The sequence below is a fragment of the Festucalex cinctus genome, chromosome 18 (genome assembly GCF_051991245.1).
Source record: "Festucalex cinctus isolate MCC-2025b chromosome 18, RoL_Fcin_1.0, whole genome shotgun sequence".
NCBI classification, from domain to species: Eukaryota; Metazoa; Chordata; class Actinopteri; order Syngnathiformes; family Syngnathidae; genus Festucalex; species Festucalex cinctus.
The window spans coordinates 3,122,129-3,148,786 of NC_135428.1; the positions used below are offsets into that span (position 1 = coordinate 3,122,129).

The following is a 26,658-nucleotide window of genomic DNA, read 5'->3' on the forward strand; positions in this document are numbered from 1 at the left end:
AGCACAGTAATGGGGCTTATGTCAGACCGGTGAAGCATAGAAAACAGCGGAATCCACTTCTCCATATTGCTGCTGCTGAATTCCCCTGTGACTGACTTCACCCGGCAAACCTCGATGCTAAAAAGCCCCGGGGACTGCAGGTTTGAAGCTATCAACAGTGACTCAGCACTATTATGCACAGGCTGTATACATGTCCTGTTTGTAGTGGTCGGGGTCCGGTATCTAACTCATCATTGGGAAGACGCCGACAATCCAAGGTCAACATTATGATGTAATCTCTCCAACATGGTCTACTTATGACTGGACATGCCCAGAACACATCATCGGAAAAGTGTTCCCACAATAGGGTGCATTCACACTACTAGTCTGTTTTAACTCATTCACTGCTAGCACAGCAAAAATTAATCTTTGACGTCTATAGCCGTCTATGGCAGTGAATGTGTTAATCAAACTCAAGTTGTTTTCCTCCCTTGGCTTGTTTTGTTTTTGTCAGATGTTAAAGTAGTAGAGCTCAGGTGCGGACTACGGACCCAATTGGCTAGCTAGAGCTGAGAGGATTCCAAATCAAGTTGGTAATATGGTTCATTAGTGGCGTGAAAGCACACAGACCTTGATCTGCTGAGCACATTTATGGGATCCATGTCAGGCAGCGGCCATTTTGTCACTTGCTGTCGACTCAAGATGACATCACGGTTGCTCAGGGCTCAGGCAATGACCAATCACAGCTCACCTCTTTTCTCAAGCTGAACTGGTGATTGGATGTTATCGAGATCTGAGCAACGACAGCGAGTGGCAAAATGGCCGCCCTCTGATATTGATAAAAACTGCTGGATATTGCTGCTTAACTAGTGAGGCTGCATAGAACATATTAAATCATTTGCTCCCAAGAACGTATAAATACGTTCTATTTTAAATGTTTTGTGTCCCAAAGACGTATTTATACGGTTTTTATGTTTGTTTGTTTTTTATGCTAAAGCATACAGAAAACTTTGATGCAGCCTCTCGTCTGCACAGAACTGTTGAAGAAATGGTACTTATTACACAAACGGCCAGTAGGTGGCAGCAGAGCAAACGAGATCAACAATTGTAATTAGATTTGTGAATAGTGATGAAACTTGGCTATATTCTAATGCTAATTGCTACAAAACGGAAACAGATAGAAACGTATGTTTTTTTTGGAATCTTACTCTGTCCGATTTGTAGTTTCTTCCTGTATTTGTTCTAGGGTAGGCTATAGCCAAATCACGCAAAATCAGCTAGCACAGGCTCAATATGGCTGAAAGAGGATGAAGCTAGCATTCATTTTCAATTGTCGGTTATGTAAATAATTGCCCTTCAAATGCTTCAAATTGCTACTACTCCATTCTGGCCTTGCAAATTTCAACCTGTTGTCGTTCCAAAATCTGGTAAAACTAATCAGAAACAAGCCTAAAATCACTGCTGAATCTTTTGGGAGGGAATTTTTTTGTGTATACACCATCAAAGTCCACAACTATGATAAGTGCCAAAGTTTGGCCGATTACTTTAAGTTGTTTCTCTTTCCGCTTGTGTCGAGTGCGAACTTGAGTGACTACGAGAGTTTTGTTTTTGGAAGGCAGCAGAGGCCTCGCAGCGGTCCTCCCGCTTTCCAACTCTTTTCCCCCCACATGGTCACGTTTCGTAATCGTGTAGCGACGTCTGCTCAAAACATGCTGGGGAAACATGCCGCTTGTTTCCACTGCTCCATTTAGGGTCACCGCAATCTGCATGTCGCTCCTTTTCCCACAATATCACATTTAAACTTTTTCTACCGTCATCAGCAGTCAGGATGATTTTGTTTCTTCGTGTCGGATTTGACTTGAGCAGGTTTGTGTTTTTAAGAATATGACTTGTTTTCTGCAGCGTGTGGAGGGTGTTAATCAAACGCAAGCAGGGAAAAAAGAAAAATGTATTTAACTCTTTGACCGCCAAAAACGTTTAATAACGATTCGTAAAATCACGATGTATGCCGCCATAAACGTGAAATGACGTCATTTTTTTTGTTTTTTTTTGTTTGTTTTGTTTTTTGTTTTTTTTAAGTGACTTATGGTATACCTCAAGAGTCTGTAGTAGGCCCTAAATTATTTCTATTATATATTAAAGGGTCATTGTGGAGTTGGTAACTTTTTTTTTTTTTTTTTTTTTTTTTTTTTTTTTTTACTCGTGACTGCCATCTTTGGCATAAAGCGTAACTGGAGCCTCTGTTTTTGTTTTGTTTGTTGTTGTTTTTTAACAATTTTCTCTTCTTCTCTGTGTTAACCTTGTACATGTTTATGTATGTAATGATGTGAACATTGTTTTTTTTTTTTTTTTTTTTTTTTTGTAAACTACTGTTCCCTTGGCAGGTATTGTTGATTTGTATTGAAATTGATTGTTGATTGCCAAGTTTGTATGTCTTAAAACAAATAGTTAAAAAAAACTCAGCAAAATAAAAAAAAAACTAACAAAAAAACCCTTGTTTAAAATAAATAAATAAATAAAATAAAAAGCTCGTGCATGGCTTCACTTCACCCCTCCTCCACCCAGTGGTGGGGTGTTTTTATTTTTAGGCAAAATCGCCCAGCCCTAATACGTTATACTAGACCATTATCTTTATTGAAATTGACTGTGGTTAGCATCACCCATTAAACAAAATATTAACTATTTCTTGTTTTCTTTGCCCCCCCCCATTCCTCTGCGTCCGCCTCCACCCATTCAATTCCTTTACAACCATCGTGACGTGACATCTCCAGAGCTCCCTGCTGAAGAAGGTAAATATTGATTTTTCCAGCGAGGCTTCTATCCTCCATCCCGTGCAAGATTAAATAAATGTCTGGAGCGATTTCTTTTTCTGGGGACCAGACAGATGCATACAATCTTAATCCAGATTATGATTTTTATTATTGTTATTTCTGCTGCTTGTCGGTGTAACTAAATGTTTCACATTCTTTCCACAACTGCGTGTATTTGTGCGTGTGCATCTAACAGGAAAGTCCCTGTGGGAACTGGTGCTGGAGCAGTTTGAAAACCTTCTGGTCAGGATCCTTCTTCTCGCCGCCTGCGTCTCCTTTGTGAGTGAGCGTCGCTCAGCCTTATTATGAAATAATGACACGTTCATCGGATGTTGGGTTATCGGCGTTATAATGAGTCACTTAGTTACTGCAGTTTTAGTGTGGAACAAGTCTTTTTTTTTTTTTTTTTTTTTTTTTTCTCCCCCATCCAGTGTTGATCCAGTTTTAGTGAGGGGAACAAGGGAGAGCCCACTTGGAAACACATCTATCCATCCAAAGCGGGGAATCCTGAAAACATAACTTTTTTTCTTTCTTTTTTTTTCCCCATCTATTACAGCACGTCTCTGGTGTTTTTTTTTGCAGTGGAATTGCTTTTGCTATTTCTGAAACGGGGGAGGAAAATGGCTCTAAAAATGTATATGACACAACATGCCCTCTCTAAGGGCTCCAAGTGCAGGCGTGGGTTGGAAAAGCTCACTTTTCCTCAAGTGTTGTCAAGATGACGTTTTCTCTGTAAATATGGCGGTTAGCGTGGAAGAGCTAAGACGAGCAATAACGTATGACACAAGCGCTTACGTTACTGTTGGCTTCCACTATTTGCGCATCCATGTTGGGGTTGAAGCCAATGTTAAACCTGAGCCACTGCACTCCTCACGTAACACCAACAACCGTAATAGACATGTCATGTTTGGGTAATTGATTTGATGACTTTCAAGGCCCAATTTATTATTATTATTATTATTATTATCATTATTATTATTGTTATTATTATTATTATTATTATTTAGTTTATTTATTTATTTATTTATTCCAAAGCAGTTTTGTGAATCAATTATTTCATTTGAGGAGCAAATTTCTAACTTTGTAGAGCAATTTTTAAGAATTATTTTTGTAGGTTAATCCAAGAAACTAAAGCAAGGATTTTGTTAAACAAACAAACAAACAAAAAAAATTCAATTTAATGGATGAACATTTTTTTTTTTTAATAGAATCAGCCGTTTTTGTTTCTAAAATTCACATTGTGTATAACAGTAAACTTTATTTTCTTGTCTAGAAACAGTTTATTTATTTATTTATTTATTTATTTATAGAAAGGTAATGCCGCAATGTAATTTTGAGAACATTTTTTTGTGTAGACTTCTAGAGTCGGGACTCCATTGTGAAAACAAATCACATTACTGCTAAATTGATAAATAATGCTATATTAATATAATTTTAACATTATAGGCCACTCTTCCTTGTTGACGTAAACCGTACTAGAAGTTAATTCATTTCCGGTTTTGATTCAGTTTAGCGTATAAAATGTAATCAATCACCCAAGGACATAAATGTGCTAGCCATGCTAATCTTAGGTTAGCTTAGCATGTAGCATGCCTTCTCCGTCTTTTTCTCGTCATCCTTTCAAGAGTATGACACTTGTAAAAAAATTTTTAGCTCATTCGCTACCACGCAGCTAATAACTGCTAACTTAGGAGTGACTCAACAACATGTATAAGCGCACTAGTAGCCAGCTGATGCTGTTGCTAGCTAGCTGCTTCCGCGTAAGTAGCACTGAGCTTCCCTCATCCTCAGACTTTTAGCTTTATTATCCTTTTTTTTTTTTTTGTCTCTGACATGTTTTGGCCAAAATACTCCAACAACCAATAATTACAGCACATTTATTCTGTCTTTTAACTCTTGCGTTTAAAACAACTAGTTATGGCGGTGGGGTTGTTCTTCTGGAGATTAGCTACCACTCATCCTGCCGCCCATCATCTCTCATGTTGACCAGGGGCGGAGCTGGCTGGATTACAGAATCTGAATTTTACTTCACTAAGAAAAACGATCTGAAAGGCTTATTTACAAACACATTTTTATAAATATACTTGGTCGTGTAGTTTGACACTTGATGCGAAAGTCCTCCAGTCCGGAGATCCACCCATTTGTCAAGCAATTCAAAAGTCAACTTTCCGTAATATGTCTCCTGTAAGGTCAAGTGACAGACAAATCAAATGTTCTACTTATTTATCGACTTTGTTTATCTTGAGAGTTGGGTCAGGCTATTCAAAAGCTGATCTGAATGTGTGCAGACTGTGTCATGTGTTTTCTAAAAAGGCCCTTACCAAGATCACCATCCAATCTCTCCGTCATAAGCAACCTAAATGAAGCAGAATGATGTGCTATCGACCGGGCTGAGGGTGCCGTGACACACTCTGTGCTATTCAGCACTCGATCATCCAATGGGAAGTGGCGACACTTCATCTCGCCTCACTTGCGGCGCCCATTTAATAACAGTGCCAACGACCTCCTGTTGATGGAAAAAGTGGAACCTGAAATATGAAACCATATCAACATTGAATAATTGTTGTCTCTAATTAGCTGCCTGACATATTGCTTTCATATCTTTGCTCTGAATAGTCCCTGTATTTTCTTTTTTTAAGCAGTTGTTATATGAATATAAACGCCATCATTGAACTAGCAAGACGCGCAGAAACGGTTAGCATTGATGATTTATAGTAATCAAAACAAGGTCTACTGTAGCGGCTTTAGGAACTAGGGATGTAACGATAAGCGTATAATAATAATAATAAATAATAATAATAATAATAATAATAAACGATATTGTGATATTAAAACTGCCACAATATCGTCGTCGTCATGTTCACGATATTTAAATGCCACACATCTGTGGAAAAAAAGCCATTTTGACTACCACTTGTGCAGTTCTAGCACCCTCTGGTGGCTAGTTTTTTTTTTAGTGCAATTGAATTTTCATGAGGGATGTTTTGGTCCTTTTATGTTTCAAATCTACACTAATTGTCAGATGAAGGGCAACGTAATATGCCTCTGAAGCAAGTCGATATGTGGAGGAGCTCAATGTTGTTTGTGCATTAAGAACATAACATAATAATAATATTAACATAACATTGATGTTATGTACAAAAGCACAATATTGTACTTTTATTTTAGTATGAGCTCTTTTTTTTTTTTTTTTACATAGTGACCTTTTTTAAATATCGCCAAGCTCCCCACAATATCGTTATAATTATCGTATCGATATTATCATATCGTGATGTTTGGATATCGTTACATCAGGAACACAATGTGTCAGTTATCTCAGGAGAACTCACTGCTTGTCTGAAGTGCTACTTGAATGCACCACCAAAGACGAAAAAAAACAAAACAAAAAAAAAAACAGAATATTGAGCTAATGTAGTTTGTTTTCTAAGTCTGCCTCTTTAGTTTTGCGGCAATCGTGTGCAATCTTTCAAAGTGCGCGGAAATCACAATTTAGCACCTGCTATTTGTTGTCTTAGTTAAAGATTCCAATCTGAGTCAAACACGCCCACCAACGATGTGCACAATCTGTTTGAGAGAACGCCCAATTTATTCCCTGTTATTTGGGCTCTTGGTAAAACGGCACCAAAGACTGTATACAACATTTTGTGTAATGATGAAGGGCAGATGAGAGTTTGAGTCAATCAACTGTGTAAAGTGCTGCAGTAATTATAGTGTAATGGGGCCTAAAATGTCAAGGTCATTCTATTTTTTTTTTTTTTTGCTAGGAAGTTTCAGAGTTGTAAAACGGCTCGACAGTTTCACTAACAAATGGCAGATTTGGTGTCCGCTTGTAATTGTTTATCAATGAGGCATTCAAATGACTTTTAAAGCTATTTGATTGCCGCAGCTGCCAGTGCACGAGGGAACATGGACGCAATGAACTGTTCTCCTTTTTGTCTGTTGACTCGCTGCATAAAATGTTTTTTTTTGGCTGTGATGAGAGCAAAGTCAAAACAAAGTTAGGTGTGAGTCGGGTCTGGATTTTAAAGTCAATCAGAAGAAATTACTTGATGCCAATATCTAGTCTAAACACGGCATTCTGACTAATATTGCGTTTGTGGACGATAAATTAAGCAGCAAAATCCACTTATTTTACCCATCTCAGGGGCGGCCATTTTGTCACTTGCTGTCAACTGAAAATGACATCACAGTTGCTGTTTTCTGAGTTTGGTCATGTGACATTCGCAAGGTGAACCGTGATTGGTTGTTTCCTAAGTCACTGTGATGTCATTTCCAGTAGACCGCAAAGAGCAAAGCGGCCACCCACTTTATCCAGCTCAGGAGCGGCCATTTTGTCACTGGCTGTCAACTGAAAATGACATCACAGTTGCTAAGGGCTTATGCTGCTGACTTATCCGACTTCAAACCAGGAAGCGTGTACGGGAATTGAAGGGATCCAGCTGAAAATTGGTCAGAAAAGCCTTAAGATGTTGATCATGCCCCAGATCGAATATTGAAACTTTTTGCCAAAGGGCGTGGCCTATACAGTGCCGCAAAGTCTGATAATTTTTCGTGACAATGATAGCTGATTTAACTTGACCCAGATGATCCTATCTTCTCAAAATGTCACACATTTGATGAGAGTCCAGCCTTTAAGACATCTACGAAGTTATATTTCATCTTACTGATAGCGCCACCAACTGGCAATTTTTTATTTATTTTTTTTAATGATTTTTCTTTAATGTTTTTCTCCAACCACGTTAACTGGACCTACCTCATATTTGCTCAGAAGAGGGTTTCGGCCTTCACGATGTCACAACACGAAGTTTGTGAGTTTTCGCGAATCGCTGTGGGCGTGGCTAAGCACTGTTCGCCAAGAAAACTACACCAATTCTGAGGGTCTCCACATGCGCAGAAACTCATGAAACTTGGCACACACATCTGGCCTGGCAAAATGAGCAACATTTTATCGTGGATTCTGCTATTTTTACAAAAAATGACTCAATAGCGCCGCCTAGAAATTTTTAACCAAGCAGCCCCGCTTGTACGTTTTAAGCAAGATCTTCGGAATTTTTTTTACGTGTATGAGGGAGCCCAAGACCTACCAAAAACGTCTCTTGGACCCATCAGCTAAAATGAACAGGAAGTGAGCTACGAATTTTTCAATGTCCCATTTTTGCACATTTACAGGGGGCAAACTTTTGCCCACTTCTCCTACACGTTTCATCACTGACTTCAGACTTGACCTGGACCATGTCAAGACCTGAGCCAACGACAGGGGGGAAAATCCTGACTTTTCGAAGTACTATATGATGAGGGCGGAGCATCAAATTTTGTGTTTCGCAATGATGAAGGATATGCTTAATAACTTCCCGGTACATGCTCCAAAAAAATCCCAAACTTGACATGTATGGATCCTATTATATGCTGTTGTTTTGGTTTTTTTTTTCCTTCAGTCATAATGCGACAAACTTTTTACAGCATCGGATTGAAACCCTGCAACAAATTTTACTCCAACCAAACTTGATGAATGATAATTACAAAGCAGAGACGCGTTCGTCTGACTACATTAGTGCTGCATTATTGAGTTTGTTTTGGCATGCATACGCCGTTCAAATAAAAGCTGGATTTCAGAAAGAGTCAACGTTCTCGTGTTCAGTCTGAAATGTTTGCAGCCTTTAACTCTATTTTGAATGCTGGGTTCAGTCGAGCTCTTCTGAATTCATACACTTTATGAACTGCTCTCGGCTATCAAGATATCACGAAACAGTGATGAAGCAGTTATGGCCACAACACAATCGTTATTTTCCAAGGGGCATGTGGAAAAATGTATGAATGGCTATGCTAAATATGAATTTGAAATTAGGATTTGATGATGAAATAATGACAGTATTGTGTTTTGAGCGTTTCCAAGGTAGCAAGCATGCACGTTTGTGTAAATACCAGCATATTGCAAATGGTGCTTTTTCTTTGGCTATTTCATTGAGCTCCAACATAAGAGAGATGTCAATATTGCTTGAAATTAAATTCTAAATGGTGTCGTGAAAAAGTATTCCGTGGTTACCCGTCTTTAATGTTTAAAATCCAAATGTAAATATCTGACCCAAATAAACAAAATGTGGCCGAGAAGTTGCGTCTCGCTTGAGGCGCAGCTGTTAAATGATATTTTCACCGCTGCGTCAACTCTGCCCTCCATGAGGACATTTTTTCCCTCCGCAACACCAAAACACGACTAACTGAAGTATCAGCTGTGTGATGAAAGTTCTGACTGCGTGCGTACGGTATGTTTGTCTAGGTGTTGGCTTTATTTGAGGAGGGGGAGGAGACGGCCACCGCCTTCGTCGAGCCTGTCGTCATCCTCCTTATCCTCATCGCCAATGCCGTTATTGGCGTGTGGCAGGTGAGATACGCTTCTCTTCTTTTCAATTCTCAGAATGACGAAGTTGCTTCTTTATTCATTCATGTGTTTCTATTAAAGCTGTCAAACTGTCATTTTTTTTTTAAATCAAGTTAATCACATTTTAGAATTTTGATTAATCATGATTAATGATTTGCACCCCAAAAACGTATAAATACGTTCCATTTTAAATGTATTGCGCCCCAAAGACGTATTTATACGTTTTTTATGTTTGTTTTTTGTGCTGAGCATGCCGAAGGCTTTAATGTAACCTCTCAACTGGAGAGAATGCGTGAAAAAAATTGTACTAATTACAAAAAGGGCTAGTAGGTGGCAGCAGAGTATAAGAGATCAACCATTGACCCTAATAGTTTGACATGAACAAATGTTCTGAATGTCATACGTATGCATTTATTAAATGCCTACTTAGTTATGTTTATTGTTAAAAAAACAACCTGTGTTACGGCTAAACGATCATCTGTGGTCAAATTTAACGGTGTAATGATTAATGCGATAATTTTTTGCGATTAATTAATGTTTGAACAGCATTGAAATAAAATATTAAGGCTTAATGTTCCATTAATATAACATTCTTCCATGCTTAAGATGTGAACCCTAGCCATAAGTTAAGACGTTTTGTTGAATATTTTTCCATCAAAAATGGATGTTTACAAATCGATTTGGCCGCCTATAGATAGCGATATATTGCTGAATCGATTTTTTTAACACCCCTAATATATATATTAGGGCTGGGACTCTTTGACTGTCTCACGATTTGATTCGATTACGATTTTTGGGTCTACGATTCGATTCAGAATCGATTTCCGATTCAAAATGATTTGATTGACAAATGATTTCTGCTTCAATTTACCGCTATGCACAACATTGTCATGATCTACTCCAGTCTGCTTTGCAAGACAAAATGACAAATAGAGACATTAAAGTTCCTTTTTTTTTTTTCTTTTTTTTTTTTAAACATTTATTAATTTTGTAAGTGCCATTTTCCACAAAAAGAACATGTGAGCTAGAACTACCTTTTCTCCTTCTTCATTTCTAATTTAAATAAAATCGATTTTTGGATATTAATATTGATTCGATTAATAAATGAGAGTCTCGATTCTTTTATGAATCGATTTTTGGCACACCTCTTATATATACATACTCACACACACGTGATTCATCTCTTTTTAACAGGAACGAAATGCTGAGAACGCCATTGAGGCGCTAAAAGAATATGAACCCGAGATGGGTAAGGTGTACCGCATGAACCGTAAGGCCGTGCAAAGAATCAAAGCCAGGGACATCGTTCCGGGAGACATCGTAGAAGTCGCAGGTAAGCCAACCAAACCCTTTGGGGAGGCTCATTTCTTCTTCCGTGTGATCTTTTTCTGAAGTGCAGGTGCGCGTTTGCTCCCAGCAGCTTGCACAGAAATGTACTCCCACACTCTTTTGATACCCATTCATAATTCTGGAAATATCATCGGAATATCACACAACAAGATTACATAACAATCTTTCCCCCGTATTTGCAGGTGCCAGGACTACGGTCCGGTTGTGCATGTGTGAGTTTCTGTGTAAGTGGTTGTGGTCTTCCCTTGTGTTTAAAGCCCAGTTTAACTTTCCACAGCTTTCCACTTCCCTTTGCTTTCCATGCTCTCAGTCTCACCACCTGGATGTTTGTCAGGTCTTCACTCACACTACACACACACACCCTCATCCCCCGCTGTAAACGCGCCCGTGTGTGGGCAAGCCAGTCTAAAAATAGTCCCGCTGTCATTCTGGTTTCAGCACGCGCGTACGCCGGACTTGATGTGCAAGCGCGTGACCTCCGACCATTATGGCGAGTCCGAGTCCACTGGCATTTGACCCATGTCGAAAAAGTCTTTTTTTAATTACGTGAGTGCATTTTAAATAAAGGAAAACTATGGCCATGGTGGGAATCTTAAAGCAATTTCAAAACAGTGAAAGAATAATACAGGAAACATAAACATAAGTAATAATAGAAATTAATACTTCCAATTTACACTGTTCAAATTTCAACTAGCTTAAAAAAATTCACGCCTCCCGGGTATATATAATCTGATTCAATATTACTTACAGTATTTGCTAAATTTAAAGTTTAACACATTCACTGCCAGCCCAGCAAAAATGCATTGCATTATTTGACGTCTTTTTCCGTCAAAGGCAGTGAATGAGTTAATATCAACTTTTCCTCATTCACTTTCAATGGGACAGACATTGAATTACTTTCCACGCCCACTTGCGTACATATCTTACTTACTAAAGTGCATTGTCCAGTAATCAGGAGGTCATAATTTATCCCTCAATTTATTTCATAAGCATTCCACATGCATTCATATCATAGCATTCAGCTATAGCTAATTGGCGTGTTTCTATTTGAAAGCGTCATCTGATGCTGAAAGGCATCAACGCTGATTGGGGACACATGCGTTTAATAATTTCACTCGAACTCATTTCCTGATATTACTTAGTTTTTTACTGTAAAACCAAGTGTCCATTCACTGGCAGCCAAATAAAAATCCAACTGTGATGTGTATAACCGTTCATGGCAGTGAACGAGTTACCGTAAACAGGGTGGTGGTTATCTGCTAAATGTAAGTTTTAAAGTCATTTGTAATTTCACAGAATTACTCTTTAAATCAAATAATCACTAAAGTAACTGAGTTACTTTTTCATGGTAACTGCGACAACACTTCATAAATTTTTGCAGTTTACACAACTGGCGTAGATAAATGGGAGCAAATCTATCCCTCCCTTTTGCGTGTTGACAATTATGTAAGCGATAATACTTTGGAATTTGGGCTTGTTGCAGCCGGCGCGTTCCTTCTCACACGCGTGTGTGCTCAACAAAGACCCACGGGCAAGCTCGCGCAGGTCCTAAAGCATCAAAAAACTACTTTGCGCGATCCCCACCTACCACCTTTCGCTGTCGCCATGACGACGACCCGTGCTCTTTTTTTTTTCTTTTTTCTTTTTTCTCCCACCTGTGTCATGAGGGGTTGTATTTTTAGTTGGTGCAAATTAATTGTATTAGGTACCCCTGCATGACTAATAAGATGGATTGAACAAGATATAAAACATTCTGCTAAATAATGCTCAATTTCAAGTACACTGTCAGAGAGGTATTAATTTTATGTTTATTATTATTTCTTTGTGGTCTTTTTGTCCCCCAGTTTTACAACCTACATGGGTGCAATGACGTGGTGGTAAATTAGTTTAGCTTAGCACTTCATTCTCCTCAAAATGTCCCATATGAAAGCCCTCGAACATAAACAGCGCTGGGTACACTGACAAAGAAAATAAATCCGTATCCTCCTTTACTGCGTTGAACTCCAAAGCTTTTCCTCTACCTCAGATTACCCGGAGGTGGTTCCACTGGAACTTGATGCGAGGCGGGTAAAATAAACCGTATGGAGGTATTGGAAAAGGACACTTTTTTTTTTTTTTTTTTTTTTTTTGACCACAAATGCCCTCAGAGGAGAGAAAATATAATAAATATATTTACATAAGGTTCCACCCCTGCAGTGTTACTTGTCGGTACTTCGCTGGCGATGCTCGCCGCCGTTATGACACGCTTGCATTTTGCGCCTCCGCTGGAACTTTCCTTGAGGTTTTTTGAATGGAGCGACTGCAGCGATCTCGGCGTCGGGACTGTGTGAGGGTTTACAGAAGACCTGAAGAGATGGAAACCTGCATTGGGCTTCTCCCGCTAACAAAGTCGCATTTACTCGGCCAATTTATTATGCAAGAGTGAGATTCTGACTGGCTAGTTGGGGCAAAAGCACAGGGCAAATATGAACTAACTGAACTCTGAATTTGTTTTGAAAAGATGCTCACGGGACACTTTATTAGGTACACTGACAAATCGTTCTTAAACAATTTACCCTTACAATGATTATAATGTTCATGGTCAACAATGTATTTATGGAGGACCGAAACTGCCAAAATTCAAAATAAATAAATGATTAAATAAATAATGTATGCTGGCCAATAGGTGGCAGTGTGGCCTCAAGGTACCGGCGGCTCAGATGATTCCACGTCAGTACTGGCGCCCACGTGTCTAGCCACAACCAATGAGATCGATTTACTGTCTTTATAAGCTGTCTGAGAAATGTGTGCGGTTGCCGATTATTGCTCAACTGTTCCTGTGTACAGCTCTCATAGGTTCTGCATCTCAATGTGAATAAATAGATGACATCTTATTTACAAAAACGAACTACATTTAAGAAACAAAACTCAAAACGAACTAAAATGAAAATTCCCAAACTATAATAACCTTGCTTGACATAGAATTTATCTAATGAGGGTATTCGATTTAGATGCCGACCTCTAAACGTTGTCAATTGAGCATGATTTCAGATGCAACTATTCTATTGTCACAAATTGGTTGCCGGTAGACGCCGTTTTGTGACAGCCACTCAACATGTTTGTAAATAATATCCCTATCGTGACAAGCGTTCATTGCAGAACGTGGCTGAAGGTAGGCGTTCTCTCTCTCTCTCTCTCTCTCTCCTGCCCCGGGCCGGTCCGGCCTTGGCCAAGTTGAAGCCTGCAGGCATCTCCCACACAAACACAACCCACATTGCACCCGAGACACCCTGTCTCCATCTCCCGTAGGTTGCTACACACACAGGCGGAAACAGTCACTCGGTACGCTCGCTCTCCTTTTTTGTTTACTCCTCTGAGACGGGTCTGAGAGATCGGAGGTATCATCCCTCTATTTTTGCTTTCTTTATTTTTGCTTTATTGTTATAATTAATATGAATAAATCATCCAACCTTTTTCAGCACAAACTTGACGAAGCTGGTTTATCAAATTGACCTCAAACCTTTTTCACTATCACGTAAAAACGCTTACAATTTGTAATTTTCCTTTCAGTTGGTGACAAAGTTCCAGCTGACATCAGGTTGACCTCGATTAAGTCCACCACCTTGAGAGTCGACCAATCCATCCTCACAGGTACTCTCGACGGTCCCTCAATCCGAATTTGATGCAACATTTTTTTTTTTTTGTCATTGTTTGTAGATATTAGGGCTGGGTCTAAAATATCGATATCGAATCGATATTCCTTTTCATAGCCCATTATCGATTCAGAAAACCATGAATCGATACGTTTAATACAGTTCCCCCCGTAAATTAATGTGCCAAACAGGGCCCGACCAATTAATCGGCCGTCAATTTATTATTGGCCTTCAAACATCAGCCCAAACAATCGGCCAATTGAGCTAAATGGCCAATTGTTTTCCACTTAAAATACATTACAAAATAAATTAAAATTTCCCACCATTGAAGTCAGAAACAAGTGTTTTCTATTAGTTTAACATTTTGCCCCACTTTTATGTTAATGAGAGTATGAAACTTAGAAAAAAAAACATTGTACATTTTATTGCACATTTAGAACATATATAAAATTTGCGATTAATCCTGAGTTAACTATTGAATTCATGTGATTAATTACGATGAAACAATTTTAATTGCCTGACACCCCTAATATTTTTTTTTCTTCAGGGGAGTCTGTGTCCATCATCAAGCACACGGACCCAGTTCCTGACCCTCGAGCTGTCAATCAAGACAAGAAGAACATGTTGTTTTCGGTGGGCACAACCTCTGAATTATTCATAATTCATGCTCTGAACCCAGCTTTTAATCTACGCGTCCGTCTGGAAAATAACAAAGAGAATTTGATAATGAACTGATAAATGATTTATCAGGCCAAAAAAAAAAAAAAAAAAGTATAAATGATTCAAATTTGGAAGTGCTTAGTCAAAAGTGAGCAGAAAGACAGATTGAATAATGAGATTTGCGTCGATCAAAACGGAGCTCCTTTCTCAGCCACTCAGAGTGATGCTAATTACTCTTCAAGTGGGATAAAGACTTGGCGGGTAAAAATCAATTCGGGACTCGTCATTATACTCGTGTTCAACAAGCATAAACTTGTAGAAAAAGTGTTATTTCCAACATGTCAGTGGTGAATGTGATGCTTCTGTGTAGCCCAGCACGTCGGTTTCCTCGAGCAGAGGTCGGACTTAATTTCATTCTTCTCTATATTGTCAGGAATCCGGTTTTCACTTGCTCTCAACTGATGATTAAAATCACATCATATGTGGTAATGTTGACTGAATATGAATGTGAGGGTGAAAGCTTGTCTGCCTCTTTATATCTTTAAATGGACAGGCAGTGATCCCTAGCGCCATCTAGTGGTGAACTAATATTTCATTCATTTAAAAAAAAAAAGAAAAAAAAAAAGACTTTTTACGTCAATAGTAAGCAAAAAACACGTTGTACTGCAAAAAGGTTTTTTTTTTTTTTTTTTTATATATAATCATAGGTCTAGTAATGACTAATTATATTACATGGCTGTCATGCCATGTTTGCTGCCATGTTTCGCCGCCATCTTCCTGCTACGGTTGCCCAAAGGACAACTTAGTTAATGGACTTATGATTCGGGCTCCCGTTGCTTGTCACCTTCTGCTTTGCTCTTTTACTAGCGATATTGTTACTAGCTCCTCCCGCTAGCCGCTCTCGTTAGCCACTCCATCTTATGGCTCTGGCTAACTCCCGCTAGCCGCTCTTGTTAGCTAGTGGCTAATTCCGGCTCGCTCGGTCTTTCGGCGTCGCTCGACGGTGTTCGCACCGGCTGCCGTGTCGCCGTCGCTCGCCAACATGCTCACGCAAAATAAGAATTGGAGGTAGGCGTGTGTAGTGTGGTCTCCCAAAGCTACCGTAGTGTACGTGCTTCTAAATGCATTCTATGTTATAGCGACATCTAGCGGTCACTTATTGCATGACATACCTTTTAAAGGAGCACAGACTGGCCCGTGTTTTATTCCCTCTCAATTTACTTTTTTTTTTCCATCTCAGATACTCAAGGTGCCAAGTAGCAAACCGCCAGGCTTCCCTGTGTTGGGAAGTGTTATCGTTTTTGCATACTTGGCCAATAAATCTGATTCTAATTCTGAATCATGCCATCTTGCTATTGATTTTGGTTTATTGTTGAGAGTAGGGGTGTTAAAAAAAATCGATTCGGCGATATATCGCGATACTACATCGCGCGATTCTCGAATCGATTCAATAATCAGCAGAATCGATTTTTTTTTATTTATTTATTTTTTTTATTTATTTATTTTTTTTTTTATTTTTTTTTATTTTTTTTTTTTTTTTTTAGGATTCACACCTTGAGCATGGAAGAATGTTATATGAACGGCACATTAAGCCTTAATATTTTTATTTTAATGCTGTTCAAACATGAAACAGATTACAACCTCTATAAGACTGAAATTTCAGATAAATAAATAATACATTTTCATATAAATCTTACACTCTACAAGCTTACTGATTAGTATTTTCTAAATATGAATGAAAAAAAATCGCAACAATCGACTTATAAATTCGTATCGGGATTAATCGGTATCGAATCGTGACCATTCGTATCGGGATCAATCGGTATCGAATCGAATCGTGACCTGTGAATCGTGATACGAATCGAATCGTCAGGTACTAGGCAATTCACACCCCTAGTTGAGAGTGACTTTGGGCAAAAGGCAGACTACAACCTGGTTGCTGACCAGCCAATCAATGGGCACAAAAAGAGACAACCATTCACACTCACTTTCATGCCTTCATAGAGGGGGAGTTAAACCCATACTGATTGTATGGAAATAAGGCGAATATAATGATAAGGAGACGTAATTTATTAAAAATGGGTGGAAAAATGTCAACCTTCCATCCACTCTCATCTCATTTTCCACAGGGCACCAATATCGCTGCTGGTCGGGCTATAGGCGTCGTCGTGGCGACCGGCGTTGCCACCGAAATCGGCAAAATCCGCAATCAGATGGCGTCGACGGAACAAGATAAGACGCCGCTGCAGCAGAAGTTGGATGAGTTCGGCGAGCAGCTCTCCAAGGTCATCTCGCTCATCTGCGTGGCTGTGTGGGTGATCAATATCGGCCACTTCGGGGACCCCGTCCATGGCGGATCCTGGGTGCGGGGGGCTATCTATTACTTTAAGATCGCAGTGGCCTTGGCGGTGGCCGCCATCCCCGAAGGCCTGCCTGCAGTCATCACCACCTGCCTGGCCCTCGGGACCCGTCGCATGGCCAAGAAGAACGCCATCGTGCGAAGTCTGCCCTCGGTGGAGACCCTTGGCTGCACCTCCGTTATCTGCTCGGACAAGACGGGGACCCTCACCACCAACCAAATGTCCGTCTGTCGAGTAAGTGGCAATTCCACCCTAAAATTTGCTTTTAGTGATTTGGGGATTTGACGATATAGACCGGGAGTGTCAAACTCATTTTCATGGGCCACATCGTAGTTATGTTTTCGTTCTTGTTTACAGTGACTGTAAAGCATCAACCTTTTCGTTTATGTATTTTTATCTTGAGTATTTTCACAAGTCTTGGGACTTACTGGGCTAACCTGGGACCTCGGGTATTGAATTTCCTGCCATGTCATGTGGATATGTGTGTTAGGACAAGAAGAAAATGTTTGCATCCTTGAATTTTGAGAAAAGAAAGTCTTTGAATCCTTGAAAAACTTTATAATATTATAAAAACAAAAAGAAAGTGAAGTAAGAATAGAATAAACTAAATTAGCAACTGAAAAAAACAGTAAGAACAAATACTGACTGTTCCTGTGCATTTTGGCCTCTTGGGGGCAGTGTGGTGCCGTGTATCCATGGTGTACACACTTAAAGTGAGTACAGAAGAAAGTTGCGATTGAAATCTATTTAATCTGATTAAATTTGTGACTTTGCGTAGTGTTATCTCATCTGTGGGTATGTTTTCCCACAAGATTTGTGTGTGGATATTCGTTATTTGAGGGAAAAACACTCCCAAAGTTGATGCTAACTTCCTGTTAGCATTTGCTAACTTCGTGCTAAGCTATCAATGTTTCTAAAAATGAAGCATGTTTTGTATTTAAACATACAGTTGATGTAATTTTTAATGTTATGAATATAATTTTACAGTTAACTCCAACTTCGGTGTCATTAAACAGCTTAAAGGACGCTTGGGGACAGCAGAATAACCGGAATAACATAGGCTACACGCTTGCTAGTTGCTAATGCTACGTAAGCAAAATGATGCGTTCAGGGTACTTTCACAGCGTCGGACACTTCGGTTTTCTTCGATAATGTTTTGAGGGGGAAATAATGGGCCACTTGGCCCAATTGGCTGATTGTTTTGGCTGATGTTTGAAGGCCAGTAATCAACAGCCGATTATAATCGGCGGCCGATGAATCGGTCGGGTGCTAATGTTTTAACACAAATGGCTGCTATGACATTTTCTCTTATGATTATTATATTTATTCTAAGTGAATTTGAAGTCAGAAGTCAAGAAAATATATTATATTATATTCATATTTAAGAATGTAATTCTTCAATATATCTTATTATATTCAGAGTTCCTTATTTTTCTTACCTCACCACACACATCACATGCCCCCACTCTCAAGATGACGTGCAGTGTATGTGATTAACGCGTAGCTGCAGGGAGTTCCCTCAAACTTGGCGGATGTGTAGGAGTGACCTCACCGCAAACCTTTTAAACCCTCCCAGGCGCAGGAAGACTTAGCCCAGCTGACGTTGGCAAATATTGACCTGCATTGCTCCCTGACAGGGAACAAGGGTGCACACTTCCACGCTGTCGGTCCACAACATTAGAAATAACTGCAATTTGAACCAACACAGGAGCTTGGGAGTTCTTTGTGATACGTTGACTTATCTAGCTAAATAAAGGAACTAAAATATGATAAACTGCTCTCAGTTTGATGCAGTGCAGTTTTTCAGGAAAACTTCAAAAAAAAAAAAAAAAAACTCCAAAAAATGAGCATATTCTGTTTTTTAGAATATCTATATGTTTGTATATTCCTCTGAACTCCAAGTGACTTTGTTGCACACCCACTAATGGCTGACACTGTCCCGCATGCAATACACTTCCGTAGAAACTTAACTGTTAATTTCATAAAATCATGCTGATCAATTGACATGTACAGTACTTAGTTCATACATTTATTTACCTTAAAGCCTGTGACTGATATAGTTGAAGGTACTTGAGAGGTATGCGGGAAAGTGTCCGCCATTAGTGGGTCTGCAACAAGTCACTGAAAGTCACTAAAAAAATGTAATAAATTTAAAGCTTCTGTTTTTCAGAATAAATGTTTTTGTTTTTTTTTTTTTTAAATAAATGTTTGCCTTGTTTTGTTGAATATGTTTTGTTTTGTTGAATGTTTTGTTGCCTTGTTTTGTTTTTTGTTGAATATTTACTTTTAGCCATTTTTCAGACTATTTTTTTTAGGGCAGAAAACATGGTGGTACATCGCGTGATTTCTTTATTCGTTCCAATATTTTTGACTTTTGAGGAATGTTTGGGCCCCCAAAAAGGTGAATGATTCATCGGAAGACGAATAAACTGATAAGTGCAGTAGAGTTAATTATTATTAGAAAAAATACCTTATTTTTTGAGGACACCAACGCACGGGTCGGACTTCCACAGGTCAGCCAAACTACTTTTCATTTTCGACACATGCACATGCAAATAGTGATTACTCACCCATCAAGCTGAGAAAGTGAGTACATGAATCCAATCTTGTGCCACTACCACTGCGTCACATGGATCACACTGTGCCTTGTTACCGTGGAGACCACAGCAGATCAGATAGTGAGGAAAAAGTGGAGGAAGGAACAATCTTATTATAGTTCCCAGTCGCTGCTTTGCGTACGCTTGTGAAAGTCATTTGGCCAGTTGTTGATTTGTGCGAGAGTTCTGGAAATAGGCCTTCATGAACTTTTGGAACATTGAGAATCCTCCAAGTGGATGGGGACCTTTCATATGACAACGCGTCGATGTCTGCAGCTTTTAGTCGACCGGATGACTTGAGCTACAACGAAGTAGCTTCTTTCAAGTTTTTAACGTTGTGTCTCTACGTTACTATGTCAAGTTGACCCAGGTCTTCTCGCCATTGAAATATTGCGCTAACATTTCAAAGAAGTCATAAAAGCTGGAAGACACATTCATGCCTTCTCCGCTGTCACCTCCTGAATGTTCTTCTTTGGCTAGCCTAAATGTAAACAAATGATGACTTTATATAGTATGGTTTCCCCTTTTAATCGTTCAGTAAATGGAACCCAACAGTCTGCAGGTCAGGATGAGACTGTCTTGGACATGCATTTAAATGAGAGCATCAGACAAACTAGTGATTAGTGAGAGTAATAATATATATCTATATATATTATTATTATTTTTGCTCCTCAACCAGGAGCGAGGGGAAAGGAAGGGTGAGTTACGTATGGAGGAGGATGAGGGAGGGAGCAGCAAAAAAAAAAAAAAAAAAAAAAAAAGGTGCCAGTGGATACAAGTTAGCCCCACGGACAACATGAGTAGCCTGTTCTAAAAAATAGTTCACCAGTGACGGGTCACTGGCTTACTAAAAATCATGAAAACAGAAGAATGTTAACATTTATTTATTTAAACTTAGCATGATATGTGTTTCTTCTGTACCAAATATTCTACATTTTCTTTAAAAATGCGGTTATTTTTGCATAAACACATCACGTTTGAGTGCGCAGCTAAGTACTTTTGCTTTTGTTTTTGTTTTGTTTTTTCCTTTCCAGATGTTTGTGGTGGACAAGGTGCAGAATTCAAACTGTACCCTGCACGAGTTCTCAATAACAGGATCCACATATGCACCTGAAGGACAAATGTGAGTTTCACGCCATAAACTTTGCGTCATGTTGGATGAAGTGTGTCATTGCTCGCCACATACTATATATATATATATATATATATATATATATATATATATATATATATATATTAGGGGTGTTAAAAAAAAATCTATTCGGCGATATATCGCGATACTACATCGCGCGATTCTCGAATCGATTCAATAATAGGCAAAATCGATTTTTTTTTTTTTTTTTTTTTTTTTTTTTTAAGGATTCACACCTTAAGCATGGAAGAATGTTATATGAACGGAACATTAAGCCTTAATATTTTATTTTAATGCTGTTTAAACATGAAACAGACTACAACCTCTATAAGACTGAAATTTCAGATAAATAAATAATACATTTTCATATAAATCTTACACTCTACAAGCTTACTGATTAGTATTTTCTAAATTTGAATGAAAAAAAATCGCAACAATCGACTTATAAATTCGTATCTGGATTAATCGGTATCGAATCGAATCGTGACCTGTGAATCGTGATACGAATCGAATCGTCAGGTACGAGGCAATTCACACCCCTAATATATATATATATATATATATATATATATATATATATATATATATATTTTTTTTTTTTGTCAATTTTTATTTGTATGTACTTGTGTAGGCATTAAATTCGTTTTCATTTTGATTAAAAACTGCATTTAAAAAGTATTAAATTCGATTTGCTGCTGATAATCTGCAGAAACTCAGAATCATGACATGTAAAATGCACATCTTTCATCTTATTATTCCATATCATGGGAGTATGATGGAGAGTTATGTGCATGTGTGCTGAAAAAAAAAAAAAAGTGTTGTTTATCAGGCATGAGAGGGCGTTTTAAGTGTTGTTAGTTTAGCTGCACAGTTAAGAATGCGATTCCACGTGAACCTTCCATAACAGCACAAGTGTGGGTTCTTTGTGTGGGAGCTTTGTTAGCAACGGCCGCGTTCTCATCTGGCAACGGGATACACGGTCGTCATGCAAACCGGCACGAGAACGCGCGCTGTCTCGCAATTTCACACGCGCACGTTGTTTACCGCTCTTCTTTCTCATCTCAAGCCCTCGCTCGTGGATATTGAGTGGCAAACTGTGAAGTGTTTTTCGAATCATGCGTTATCCCCCCCCCCAGACTGAAAGGAGACTGGCCAGTCCAGTGTGGAGACTATGATGGACTTGTGGAGTTGGCCACTGTGTGTTCCATGTGCAATGACTCTTCGTTGGACTACAATGAGGTCATTAAAAACACTGCACTCACACACACACGTCTACTAAATATAGTTGTGTTGCCATATAACTAGTAAAAAAACATTGTGGAGTCGTGCTTTATGTCATTTTTTTGTGGAAGAGCGAATTTTATCCCAGGGGTGTCCAAACTTTTTCATTTGAGGGCCACATACAGAAAATCAGAAGGACGCAAGGGTCACATAATGTTATGAAGAGACATTGTGTTTTGTCTTAAAAATTGTACAAATAATTTATTTGTGCTTTTGCGTATTTATAAAAATGCTACAGTATATAAACCATTTTGTTTGTAATATGGCAATAGGGTTATTATAGTTTTGGACTTTTTTATTTTAGTTAGTTTTTAATAGTTTTCAGGGTGGTTCTGTTCATTTTTATTAGTTTTATGTCTTTAATAAAGGCTTAGTTTTAGTTAGTTTCAGTATTAGCATTAGTTTTGTTTTGTTTTAATGTGTGCACAATATTTAAAAAAAACACGATGGGAGCGACGTCATCTTTTGGTGCTTTTCTATTGGCTGCTGCTAGATGACGTCACTTCTGTGTGACATACTTTCAAACGTCATTATTCCGGTTGATATCAAAATAAATCTACTAAAAATCACACCAAAAGACTAAAACGAAGGACATTTTTGCTATAATTATAGTTTTAGTTAGTTTTGTAAACATAAAATGTAATTTCAGTCAGTTTTTGTTTCTTAAAAGCATTTTCGTTTTTAGCTTATTTTGTTAACGAAATTGTTTTTTGAATTTTAGTTTTAGTTATTTCGTTAGTTTTAGTTAACTAAAATAACCTTTAATAGCACCTGTGTTTTTCAACACCTTCCCTTCTGACTTTGACCATCTCCAAACATTTTTGTTTTTATTTTATTTGAACCGAGTCAAATGCCATTTTTAGCATATGTCGCGGGCCACTAAAAAATGGGCGGCGGGCCGCAAATGGCCCCCGGGCCGTAGTTTGGACACCCCTGTTTTTATCCTTATCTTGATAAAAAAAAAAAATACTTGGAATTGCCTTTCTCACATCTTTGTCATGGCCACGGTATCTTGGTAACCACACCGAAGGGAGATAACACAAATTGCAGCCCAACTGATCCTCTACTTGTGAGCAGATGTTTTTGCCACCACTTTAATATGATTTTTAGGTGATGAAATACCTGAGTGAGAGCCCAAGCAAGAAAAGAGGAGCAGCTGAGCAGTGGAAAGAGGGGGGGGGGGGGGGGGGGGGGGAGTTTTATTGCTTTGCGCTGTCACACAAACAACTGATTGGCCATTATAATGCGTCCTCTCCCCGACTTCACTTTTCAGCACCTTTTAAAGAGACTTCACGAGTATGACTCACCACCGGGGCGACTATCCAGCAGATCTGAATATTGTCCTTGACGGAATGTTTGGACGACAAAGGCACAATGAGTGAAATGTCGCATTTAGCCCATGTCATGACTTCGTGTTGCCTGAAGGAAGGTCACTGTGACCAAAGAAATACATTTTTTAACAACTCAGTCAAGCATGTGAGGGACTTAACTTGACTGGACTTACTTACTATGTGCTTAGTTAACGGTCGGGATGTAACGATATCCAAACATCACGATACGATAATTATCACGATATTGTGGGGGGGGGGATGGCGATATTTAAAAAAGGTCACAATATTGTAGAAAAAAAGAGCTCATACTAAAAAAAAAAACACAATATTGTGCTTTTGTGCATAAGAGCAATATATATAAACCACCTACAATCTCTAATAACAATATTGAGGCGCTTATTTGCTAATGCAAGCACACATTGATCGCTTCACAAGCAAATTAGGTTCCCCTTCAACTGACAATTAGCATAGATTTGAAACATAGAAGGCCAAAACATCCCTAATGAAAATGAAATTGCACTAATAAAATGGCCACTAGAGGGTGCTAGAACCCCACAAATGGAAATCAACCTGACTTTTTTTTATTTATTTTTTTATTAACACATGTGTTCTTTTTAAATATTGTGAACATGACGACGACGATATTGTGGCAGTTTTAATGTCACGATATCACGATATTGCCCTTATCGTTACATCCCTAGTTAACGGTGCAGAAACCGCAATGGTTGGCTTCTCCTCAACCTCTGACAAATTGGAACTCGTATCAAAAGTGAAAAAAATAGATAAGCATCAGAATGTTTGGCATACCGTGCCTTGAAAATTGTATCGTGCAGCAGCAATATGACCATCAGCCTTAAAGGTCAGGTCGAGGTCACGGCCACCTGCTTCTCATCTCCGTGCATGTCTTTTTTTTCTTCCTCAGGCCAAAGGGGTGTACGAGAAAGTGGGGGAAGCCACAGAGACTGCCCTTACCACCCTGGTGGAGAAAATGAATGTCTTTAAAACGGACCTTTCGGGACTCAGCAAGGTGGAGCGGGCTGGGGCCTGCAACTCGGTGAGCCGGTCAGAAGACAATGCTGGATATCGAAAGTATTGAATTTTATTGAATTTCAGAGCCGAGCAAAGAAGGGTTCGTGCCGAAATTGCGTGTGCGTATACATTAGCAAAATATCTTGTGTAACTCAAAATACTTGGCACACAATGACAATACACAACAGGCAGGGCCATTTACAGATGAAACGTCACAACACTGTTTCGTGTTTCCCAGCATTCGCAGTTTGCGCTCTGTTATTAACGCTGAAGACATTTTTGGGCATTCCATGTCTGTGGCATTTAGAACAGAAGAGGGCGTGGAGAAGGAACTGATTTGAAACCTGTTTCAAAGTGCCTCATCATAATCATCAGACCTAGAAGGACATCTAGTGGTAGAATCAGACCGGAACAACACAAGGGATACTTTATAATCTTCATTTATCATGCATCCAAGATATGTATAGTACATGAGTAGGGAAGACTTGAATGTTATGGAGAGACTTTTTCATAATAACGCTCCCATCTGTCAATAATATTGGTAATCTGCGAGGATAGGCTCCAGAAAAAAAAAAAAAAAAAATTTTTAAAAATAATATATATATATATATATATATATATATATATTACAAAAATAAATATAAATGGAAATAAAAATAAATCAATCTATCTATGGGTGTGTTAAAAAAAAATCGATTCAGCAATATATCACGATATTACAGCACACAATTCTCGAATCGATTCAATAGGCGGCCGAATCAATTTTTAAACATCCGTTTTTGATGGAAGAATATTCAACAAAACGTCATACTTCGGGTTCGGGTTCACACCTTAATCATTGAAGAATGTTATATTAATGGAACATTAAGACTTAATATTTTATTTTAGTGCTGTTTGTTAAATACTGAAGTGTCAGAGAAATATATAATATATACATATACATAAAATACATTTTCATACAACTCTTACAGTGTACATGTACAGGTTTCCTGATTAGTATTTTCTAAATTTGATTTTAAAAAAAAAATCACAACAATTGACTTATAAATTCGTATCGAAATTAATTGGTATCTAATCGATACAAATTGACTTGTCAGGTACTATGCAATTCACACCCCTAATATTTATATTAGTAAGAAATACAAAAATATAAAATATATTGTTTATATATATATATATATATATATATATATATATTTTTTTTTTTTTTAAATTATATTTTTACATCCGTTTTTATTTTCACTTTTTATACAATGATTTATTTAGTCATTTATTTCTTTTTAATTTTGGCAGTTTTGGTCCCCCATACCAGCTTACTTGTGACCCTATTGAACCCGATAGAAAATGGATGGATTTTTATTTCATGCTTTCTTGGCTTTCTGGTCTGAAATTATCCGTTGACCCCCGATTGCTGCTGTCCATAATCTTTATCGAGTTCTTATTTTATTGATCGCTTGTTGCACCTTCAGGTGATCAAGCAGCTGATGAAGAAGGAGTTCACGTTGGAGTTCTCTCGTGATCGCAAGTCCATGTCAGTCTACTGCACGCCAGTCAAGCCCGGCTCTCAGAGCAAAATGTTTATCAAGGCATGGGAGAGCAATACACTTAAAAAAAAAAAAAAAAAAAAAAAAATGCATTTTCTGTTCAACACATTCTAATATGTCTTTTTTTTTTTTTTTTTTTTGCATGTACTTTAGTCAATTTTGTTTTTTCCCCACAGGGTGCTCCGGAGAGCGTGATTGAGCGATGTCAGTACTTGCGCGTGGGAACTGGAAAGGTGGCGCTGACTCCAGCCTTGCGTGAGCAGCTCATGCACAAGGTCCGTGACTGGGGGACGGGTCGGGACACCCTCCGTTGCCTGGCTCTGGCCACCCGTGACAACCCGCCGCGCAAAGAGGATATGGACTTGGAGAATTCCAGCAAGTTTGTGGATTACGAGGTAGGTTGTTGTGGAAGCGAGACAAAACAACGGCAACTTTTCTTGAATTCATCTTCCATGTTTGGATTATTTATTTATTTGTAATTTTTTCCAACTTTGTTTTTAATACAGTTTAGATTTTTCTGCCGTTCTGTCAATTTTTTTGACATTTTGGGCAATTTCATGGACATGTTATTGTTATT

At 38.5% G+C, this 26,658-nt stretch overlaps 1 protein-coding gene across 3 annotated transcripts in view; it reads left to right on the forward strand.

Moving 5' to 3' along the window:
• atp2a3 (ATPase sarcoplasmic/endoplasmic reticulum Ca2+ transporting 3) overlaps window positions 1–26,658 on the forward strand; it is a 62,238-nt gene that overhangs the window by 24,152 nt on the left and 11,428 nt on the right. For all 3 annotated transcript variants that reach the window (XM_077504667.1, XM_077504666.1, XM_077504665.1), the window contains 12 exons: window positions 2,751–2,768; window positions 2,986–3,068; window positions 9,064–9,168; window positions 10,360–10,498; window positions 14,065–14,145; window positions 14,695–14,780; window positions 16,937–17,401; window positions 20,799–20,887; window positions 22,033–22,135; window positions 24,431–24,562; window positions 26,007–26,123; window positions 26,258–26,476. In XM_077504667.1, the coding sequence (XP_077360793.1) occupies window positions 2,751–2,768; window positions 2,986–3,068; window positions 9,064–9,168; window positions 10,360–10,498; window positions 14,065–14,145; window positions 14,695–14,780; window positions 16,937–17,401; window positions 20,799–20,887; window positions 22,033–22,135; window positions 24,431–24,562; window positions 26,007–26,123; window positions 26,258–26,476 (1,637 nt within the window). The remainder of the gene's footprint in view (window positions 1–2,750; window positions 2,769–2,985; window positions 3,069–9,063; window positions 9,169–10,359; window positions 10,499–14,064; window positions 14,146–14,694; window positions 14,781–16,936; window positions 17,402–20,798; window positions 20,888–22,032; window positions 22,136–24,430; window positions 24,563–26,006; window positions 26,124–26,257; window positions 26,477–26,658) is intronic.